This window comes from Capra hircus, chromosome 29 (genome assembly GCF_001704415.2).
Source record: "Capra hircus breed San Clemente chromosome 29, ASM170441v1, whole genome shotgun sequence".
Taxonomy (NCBI): Eukaryota; Metazoa; Chordata; class Mammalia; order Artiodactyla; family Bovidae; genus Capra; species Capra hircus.
The window spans coordinates 38,333,444-38,343,098 of NC_030836.1; the positions used below are offsets into that span (position 1 = coordinate 38,333,444).

The following is a 9,655-nucleotide window of genomic DNA, read 5'->3' on the forward strand; positions in this document are numbered from 1 at the left end:
GGTTAAAGGCTTCAAAGTCAAAGTTGATCAAGACAAAATTAGTCTTTATCTTAAGAGAGCTAGAAGTCTAGTTCTCATGAACGCATGGCCCCAGGAGGCAGGAGAAATGATACTAGGGCTAAGTGGCCATGTTGGAATCTGGGCAGCACAGGCCTTAACTCTTGGGGCAGCCTTTCTTCCACTTCACCCATGCTGGAAAGCAGGCCAGTCAGTGATGTTTTCAAGAGAATCAGAAGTTTGTATATTTCTGTATAATCTACTGTTTTTAATGTTAGCAATTAATTTTATTTTCCTTGAAAAAAAAATAAAAGTGGGAACAAAATCTCCACAGCGATGTGCTGGAATCAGCCTTCAGTTTCTGCAGGTTTTTGTTTCTGGCTGAGAGCTGGGAGTGCAGTGGGGACAGAGAAGAATTTAATTCATGTTGATTTATTTTAAAAGAGACTGAATGCATACTAAACATGTTGACTCATTGGAAAAACCCTGATATTAGGAAAGATTGAAGGCAAGAGGAGAAGTGGAAGCCAGAGGATGAGATAGTTGGATAGCATCACCAAGACAATGGGCATGAGCTTGAGAAAGCTCCGGGAGTTCTTTATGGATAGGGAAGCCTGGCATGCTGCAGTCTTGCCGTTGCAAGGAGACGGACACAACTGTAGGATTCTACTGAACTGAAAAAACTGAGAACAAAAACTAATTAATCTAATTACATCAAGTTGTTGACTGGCTACCTATAACAACACATTACTTCAGTTCAGTTCAATTCAGTCGCTCAGTCTTGTCTAACTCTTTGTGACCCAATGAATCGCAGCACGTCAGGCCTCCCTGTCCACCACCATCTCCTGGAATTCACTCAGACTCACATCCATCGTGTCCGTGATGCCATCCAGACATCTCATCCTCTGCCATCCCCTTCTCCTCCTGCCCCCAATCCCTCCCAGCATCAGAGTCTTTGCAAATGAGTTAACTCTTCTCATGAGGTGGTCAAAGTACTGGAGCTTCAGCTTTAGTATCATTCCTTCCAAAGAAATCCCAGGGTTGATCTCCTTCAGAATGGACTGGTTGGATCTCCTTGCAGTCCAAGTGACTCTCAAGAGTCTTCTCCAACACCACAGTTTGGGGAGTGGGGGGTGGGGGGCGCCAGGCAGGTGGGGCGTGAAAGCTATGACTCTTCGGCTCTTCCTCCTCCCTCCCAGACCTATCTCCGCTTCCCGCTCCAACGCCCGGATGATCTGAGCCGCGGGCCTGGACGCAGCCCGGCTCCTCCCCTCCTCCTCCCCCTCCCCGGCCTGACCTGGCCGGCCGCAGCCGTGGTGACTCCCCTCCTGCCCCCTCCCCAGCCGCTGTCGCCGCCGCCTCAGCGGACCAGGGACTTGCCTGTCCGCGGCTGCTCCGGACCTAGAGAATCAAGACATAATGGGAGCATTTTTAGACAAACCAAAGATGGAAAAACATAATGCCCAGGGGCAGGGTAATGGGTTGCGATATGGGCTAAGTATCATGCAAGGCTGGCGAGTTGAAATGGAGGATGCACATACTGCTGTGATCGGTTTGACAAGTGGACTTGAAACATGGTCCTTCTTTGCTGTGTATGATGGGCATGCTGGTTCTCAGGTTGCCAAATACTGCTGTGAGCATTTGTTAGATCACATCACCAATAACCAGGATTTTAAAGGGTCTGCAGGAGCACCTTCTGTGGAAAATGTGAAGAATGGAATCAGAACAGGTTTCCTGGAGATTGATGAACATGAGAGGTATGTTGGAGAAGAAAAACGGTGCTGACAGAAGTGGGTCAATGTTATGCTCTGAGCCCGTATCTCCGAACAGACCAAGAGAGCAAGTCCACCACAGTATTGCAAACACAAGAAGGGAGTTTGTTTATTCCTAGCACGCTAAGGGCCCAAGTCTCATCCCACACAAGGGAATCTGACAAGAGCCCTGAACAAAGGAGTATCACGGCTTATATACAGGCAGTTCTTTGTCTCAGTTACAGGAGTAGCTGGCGTTACATGATTGGCCAGGCAGGATAAGCGCATATCCTGTCTCTTTCTGGTAAACATGACTCAGGTCCTAGAGCCCGTTGTTTGGTCCCTAACATTCCCCCCTGTCCTTAGATCATATAGAGGAAGCTTCATCTCGGTCTTGAGACACAGTTTGATATTGTTGTCGAAGCACAAACAGCTGTACTGTATTTATGCGTTTTTTTTACAAAGGCTATAAGTCTATTGATAATACATGGGCCAAAGGTAAGCATTAGTAAAAGTATTAGCAGGGGTCCCAACAAGGTGGAGATTAGGGTGGTCAACCAAGGGGATTGTTGAAACAAAGACTCAAACCATCTTTGTTGAGCCTCACGTTCTCGTTTACATTGGGCTAGTCCCTCTCTTATTTTGGCCATAGATTTTTTTACTGTTTTTGTGTGATCAGCATAAAAACAACACTTTTTTTTTAGGGCAGCACAGAATCCCCCCTGTATCTCCCCACAGATCTTTTAGTTATGCCTGGGCGCACCTAGACATGCCCAGAATGCATGATTTTGGAGCTTGCCCCTCTTTCAGGGTATATTTACCATCGGCTTAAGGTCAAAGTATAAGTCTGGCCACCAAGTATTTGGTGGATGTATTTCAGCGGTGGAGTTAAGCATCTCACGTATTAGTCTATTTTGCAGTTTTTAGGTGATTTTGACGGGTTGATGTGGGTTCACGCTGGCAACTCCGGAGCAGAGTAACTGGGTCATCCACAAGACGGCAGAGCCGAGTTGTCCTGGTCCTGTTGGCGACTTCGAAGCTTTAGCCTCAGGGGGTTGGACGGGTGCAGAGATGCTTCCCATTCTTTCTTAGCGTCTTCCTGCTCTGCTGAAGCAGCTGGGCATACGTGGTTCCAATGAACCCAAGGCCTGATACCGTCGACCTTTAGGGCAGTTGGGGTGGTAAGAAGAACAATATAAGGACCCTTCCATTTGGGTTCTAGTGCTTTGGTTTGGTGCCTTTTGACCCATACCCAGTCTCCTGGGCCAATGTCATGTGACGGAATAGTTCCCTTATTTTGACCCACATGTATTTCCCGGAGCAGTTTCCAGACACGAGAGTGCACCTTGCTTAAGGCCATCAAGGCCTCTTGGAATTGCCCCAACATGGGAGGCAGTAGTTTCTTCCCTTTAAATATTGGACATACAGGGGGAGTTCTCCCATACAGAATTTCAAATGGGGTCAGATTAAGTTGATAAGGAGTATTACGCTCACGGAAGAGGGCGAAGGGAAGGAGGGTCACCCAGTCCCCGCCAGTCTCTATAGCCAATTTAGTTAAAGTTTCTTTTAGAGTCCGATTCATTCTTTCTACTTGCCCTGAGCTCTGTGGACTGTATTCACAATGTAACTTTCATTTAGTCCCCAGGGCTAGGGCAAGGCTCTGAACTATTTGACTCACAAAAGCAGGTCCATTATCAGAGCTGATGGTCACTGGCAGGCCAAACCTGGGAACTATTTCTTCTAAAATCTTTTTTGCCACTATCATCATGGTTTCTCCCTTTGTAGGAAAAGCCTCCACCCACCCTGAGAAGGTATCCACCAACACTAACAAGTACCGGTAACCATTCTTGCCTGGCCTTACCTCGGTGAAATCTACTTCCCAATGTTGCCCTGGTCCTTCTTCCTGATACCTCAGTCCTGCATGTTGTCCTTTTCCTGGCCTCATCTGTTGACATGCCTTACAAGCATGCACTATGCTCTTTACAGTTGTCTGGTGCCGGGGAAATCGGAGGTGTGCAGTTTGAAAGAGCATCAGAGTCTTCTTTTCTCCCAGATGAGTAGACAAGTGCAAATGCTCACATAGTTGCCGTCCCAACTGAGCAGGGAGTATCAAGTAGCCGTCTGAGTCTTGGTACCATCCATTTTTATCTTTTTGAAGGTTGGTGTGTTTTTGGATCCAAGCAAGGTCTGTGGATGAATACTCAGGGGATGGGGGCAGAGTTCCCATACCAGGAGGTGGAAGTCCGATCGCCAACACAGGGGTGATGAAATCTTCATCAGCTACTTTTTGAGCTGCCAGGTCTGCAGCATGATTCCCTCATGCCGTGGGGCTGTCACCCTTCTGATGTCTAGGTACGTGTACTATTGACACAGCCTGAGGCATCTGTACACCCTCTAAAAGTCTACGGATTTCAGGCAAGTTTTTAATTTCTTTTTTTTTTTTTTTTCAGCTGTCAAAAACCCCTGTTCCTGATATATTGGGCCCTGGATGTGTACCGTGCCAAAAGCATAGCGACTGTCAGTGAAAATAGTTATTTTTTTTTTCCTTTGGTTCTCTCTAATGCTTGAATCAGGGCAATTAACTCTGCCTTTTGTGCTGAGGTATCCGGGGGAAGGGCCTCTGCCCATATTGTCTGTCCAGAGTCATCTACTACTGAGGCTCCTGCCCGTCTCTGTCCATCTTTTATATAACTGCTGCCATCTGTGGACCATTTTAGCTCATTGTTATCCAGTGGAGTATCGGTTAAGTCTTTTCGCATTGCTGTTACGCGGGCCAGTATCTCATCACAATCATGGAGGGGGCTATTTTCCTCCGGATTGGGCAAAAGAGTGGCCAGATTTAGAGTGTAGGGCATTTGGAAATGAATCCGTGGGGTGTCAAGTAGCAAGGACTAGTAGTGTGTCAAGCGGGCATTAGAAATCCATTTACCTGGGGGTTGCTTTAAAACTCTCTCCGTGGCATGAGGAGTGTAGACCAAGAGTCTCTGTCCATAAGTCAGTTTATCAGCATTGTGGACTAAGAGCGTGGTGGCCGCGATGATACGGAGGCAAGGTGGCCATCCAGCTGCCACTGGGTCCAGTCTCTTGGAAAGGTAAGTTACAGGTCGCTTCCATGGTCCCCATCTCTGTGTTAGTACCCCTTTTTTTATCCCCTGCTTTTCATCTACAAATAATTGGAAAGGCTTAGATGGATCAGGGTGGGCAAGGGCAGGAGCTTCTAGCAAGGCTCGCCTGAGCTCTTGGAAGGCCTCTTTTATTGGCTCAGTCCATTCCCAGTCCTTGTTTTCTTTGGTCCCTTTATATAGGGGCCTGGCCTTTTCTGCAAACCCCAAGATCCATAACCGGCAATATCCCACAGTTCCCAGAAATTCTCTCACTTGTCTAGGGTTAGCCAGCTCAGGGATCTGGAGGATGGTTTCTTTTATAGCCTGTGTTAGCCACCTCTGGCCCTGTTTTATCTTATAACTGAGGTATGTAACCTCTTGCTTGGCAATCTGGGCCTTTTTGGCACTGGCCCTGTAACCTAAAGTCCCCAAGGTTTGGAGAAGGTCACCTGTTGCCTCTTGGCACTCTTTCTCTGTAGCCACTGCCAGCATAAGGTCATCAACATATTGTAATAAAACAATGGTAGGGTGTTCAACCCGATACTCATGGAGGTCTTCGTCCAGGGCCTCATTAAATAACGTTGGCGAGTTTTTGAAACCCTGTGGTAAGCAAGTCCATGTCAGCTGCACAGGGGTCTGACTACTGTCTTCTTGCCATTCGAAGGCAAAGATCTCTTGGCTTGCAGGGGCAAGAGGCAAACTGAAAAATGCATCTTTTAAATCTAAAACAGTGTATCAAATGTAATTTGGAGGTAAGTTTCTTAGCAATGTATAAGGGTTAGGAACCATAGGATGAATATCATTCACCCGTTTGTTGACTTTGTTGACTTTGTAGATCTTGAACCAGTCTAAAATCAGTTCCCCCAGGCTTTTTCACAGGCAACAGGGGAGTGTTCCATGGGGACCGGCACCTTTTCAGGACCCCAGCGTCTATGAGGCATTGTATATGAGGAGTAATTTCTTCTCGAGCCTCTTGACTCATGGGATACTGCCATGCCCTCACTGGGGAAGCACTGGCTTTCATTGCACAATGATAGGGGGCCCTCTGTTTGGCCAGTCCCATTCCTGCTGTTTCAGCCCAGGCCTGAGGGTATCTTTGAACCCATGGTTGTACTTCGGGGCTTATTGTCGCTGGGGCCTCTGGCAAGTAGAGTCTGTATTCATCTTTTAATGCCAGACACAGGACCTGAAGAGGATGCCCGGTCCCATCTAAAACCGACACTTGTCCATGGTCGAAATGAATTTGGGCATTCACTTTAGACAGTAAATCTCTTCCCAACAAGGGTGCTGGACACTCAGGTATCACCAGAAAATAATGGGTTACCTGGTGGGCCCCCAAGTTCACATGCCGTTTTGTAGTCCATCCATATCGTTTAGTCCCAGTTGCTCTCTGCACCCAGCTACTTTTTTTTAGACATGGGTCCATCTTTTTGGTTTAAGACTGAGTATTGGGCTCCCGTGTCCACCATGAATCCAACCAGTTTCCCCTCCACATTTATAGTTACCCAGGACTTGGGGAGGGGCTTCGAGCCCTGACCCCCTAGTCGCTATCCTCACCCACATAGAGAATATGACTGTCTGGAGAGGGAGTCTTGTTCTTGGGGTCCTTGGGCCCCTCTTTTAGATTTTTCTTGGGGCATTTATCTTTCCAACGTCCAAACTCTTTACAAAACGCACATTGGTTTTTCTCAAGCTTACGCCTTGTCGTTTTTTCTTTAGTTTTTGAGTCCAATTTTGTTCCTTTCTGGAACCTGTTTTTGTTTTCAACCCCAGCAAAAAATATCTGGGCCAGCTCTTTTTGATGTTTACGGTTTTCTTCAGCTCTAAATTCTCTTTCTTCTCTTCTAATGCGGTCCTCTCTCTCTTCTGGGGTCTCTCTATGATTAAAAACTCTCTCGGCTGCCCTCACTAGATCTTGCAAGGATTGTTCACTTAACCTCTCTATCTTTTGTAACTTTTTTCTAATATCGGGGGCTGCTTGATTTACAAGTGCTAACATAACTGCTGCTCGTGACTCATCTGCCTGTGGGTCCATAGGGGTACACTGTCTAAAAGCTTTCATTATCCTTTCCAGGAAGGCTGCTGGGCTCTCATTTGGTGCTTGTCTCACTGAATTTATTTTGGCCAAATTAGTTGGCTTTCTGGTGGCCGCTTTGAGGCCAGCCATGAGAGTCTGATGGTACACTCGGAGACGCTCCTTACCTTCAGCGCGTTCGAAGTCCTAGTTGGGTCGCACCAAGGGGAACCCCTCCTCAATGAGGTTAGACTGTATTGTGGGCCTCCCATCCACCCCTGGCACATTTTTCCGGGCTTTTGACAGGATCCGTTCGCACTCCTCTGTAGTAAAAAGTACCTGTAATAGTTGCTGACAATCATCCCAAGTGGGATTGTGAGTAAACAGGATAGACTCTAAAAGATCAATAAGACCCTGCTGTTTTTCAGAGAAGGAGGGAGTCTGGGTTTTTCAATTGTATAAATCACTAGTGGAGAAGGGCCAATACTGATATGTCTGTTCTCCACCCTCTCTGGCTGGCCCCGCCCGGACCGGAAACGCATGAATGGTGGAGGAGGGAACCTCCCGGTCTTCTTCCGCTATGCCGGCCATTTTTTTTTTTTTTTTTTTGCCCCTTTTCTGGGAGGAGCTGAAGGCTTGGTTTTCTTTTTGGCTTCTCCCGATGAAACCTGTGGAACCTGTGGAAGCAAGGGCAGGGGAAAGGGAAGGGAAGTGAGGGGCTGAAAAACAAATGGTTTTAGCCAGGCCAGGGGGTTTTCCACCAGGTCCTGTCAGACCAAAATGTATGGAGTTTGGTCTGGCTAGGTGTCCCGAAGGGTAGGGGGCGAGCACCTTCTCTCTGACTGCTTGAATAGTAGGCAGGCCGAAGATGCCTTCTTGTGGCCAGCTGACATCAAAAGCAGGCCACTCGGCAGAACAAAACATTACTAACTTGCTTTTCTTCACCAGTAATGATAGATTCTGTGCTCTAGACTTGAAATCAGAGAAGTGGTTAATCATAAGTGATAAAGGAGTAGAAGTTGTTTGTCCCATGATCACAGAAAAGTACACTGGGAGCCAACAGAGCACACAAAGAGCAACGCAGACACCACGAATAGACAAACAGATAACAAACACAAGGTGGCCACTGACAATGCACTCAATCTTACCTGCAGGATGTTCACAGAGCCAGCCACCTCCCCAGCACAAAACCGGGCCCCGGCCTTATGCTGGACTTAATCCAGTAACCAGAGCCAGCTGCCTCCCCAGCACAAAACCGGGCCCCGGCCTTATGCTGGACTTAATCCAGTAACCAGAGCCAGCTGCCTCCCCAGCACAAAACTAGGCCCCGGCCTTACGCTGGACTTGCCTCTGCACTTTACAGCCAGATGCCTCCCCAGTACGATACTGGGCCCTGGACTTAATCTGGGCTTCTGCAACATTAGCACCGGTGCTCAGAGCTCTTATCTCCTAACGAGGTTACTCCCTTCTACCAGGAGAGTTGTCCTCCCTGGCGGGACAGAGATCCTGGATGAGCCCCCAGATGTTCTGCTCCAAGCCCGTATCTCCGAACCGACCGAGAGAGCAAGTCCACCACAGTATTGCAAACGCAAGAAGGGAGTTTGTTTATTCCTAGCATGCTAAGGGCCCAAGTCTCATCCCACACAAGGGAATCTGACAAGAGCCCCGAACAAAGGAGTATGGCTGCTTATATACAGGCAGTTCTTTGTCTCAGTTACAGGAGTAGCTGGCATTACATGATTGGCCAGGCAGGATGAGCACATATCCTGTCTCTTTCTGGTAAACATGACTCAGGTCCTACAGCCTGTTGTTTGGTCCCTAACAGTCAACAGCTGTGGGTGTCCTCATTTCTCCTCAACACACCTACTTCAACTGTGGAGACTCAAGAGGGTTACTGTCTAGGAACAGGAAAGTTTACTTCTTCACACAAGATCGCAAACCAAGTAATCCGCTGGAAAAAGAACGAATTCAGAATGCAGGTGATTCTGTAATGATTCAGTGTGTGAATGGCTCTCTGGCTGTGTCAAGGGCCCTTGGGGAATTTGATTACAAATGTGTCCATGAAAAAGGTCCTACAGAGCAGCTTGTTTCACCAGAGCCTGAAGTCCATGATATTGAAAGATCTGAAGAAGATGATCAATTCATTATTCTTGCATGTGATCATATTTGGGATGTCATGGGAAATGAAGAGCTCTGTAATTTTGTAAGATCCAGACTTGAAGTCACTAATGACCTTGAGAAAGTTTGCAATGAAATAGTCGACACCTGTTTGTATAAGGGAAGTCGAGACAACATGAGTGTGATATTGATCTGTTTTCCAAATTCACCCAAAGTATCGCCAGAAGCAGTGAAGAAGGAGGAGGAGTTGGACAAATACCTGGAAAGCAGAGTAGAAGGTGGATCACTTAAGAAAAAATAAGTAGCTTTATTAAAGAAAAACCTCAGCATAATCAAACTTTTATAACATGTTAACTTTTAGATCTTTACGTACATGACTTCAACATTTGGTGCTTAGTGTACACAAGTGGGAAAGGGCATTTCTCTAGTAGCTGTTGAGGTATTTGTTACTGTCCTATTATAGTTATATTAGAAATAACAAGTATGGCCCAGTACATTCTGTTCAGGATACTTGGTAAAGTGTTTGTATGCTTTCAAATTCTTGATTAATTCACTGGCATGAATAATTTTATGCCAGGAAAGTCTGATTTATGGTTTATTATAAATAGATTGTTTATGATGGTGATAATTTGAATGCCATCTTTTGTGTGAAGCTGTATTTATGAATTTAA

The 9,655-nt window shown here is 46.7% G+C and overlaps 1 protein-coding gene across 1 annotated transcript; it reads left to right on the forward strand.

Moving 5' to 3' along the window:
• LOC102179463 (protein phosphatase 1A-like) lies at window positions 1,254–9,369 on the forward strand. Its single transcript, XM_013976721.2, is given in 4 exon segments — window positions 1,254–1,754; window positions 1,756–1,791; window position 2,297; window positions 8,692–9,369. Coding segments are annotated over 4 exon segments (969 nt in total). The 5' UTR covers window positions 1,254–1,416; the 3' UTR covers window positions 9,286–9,369.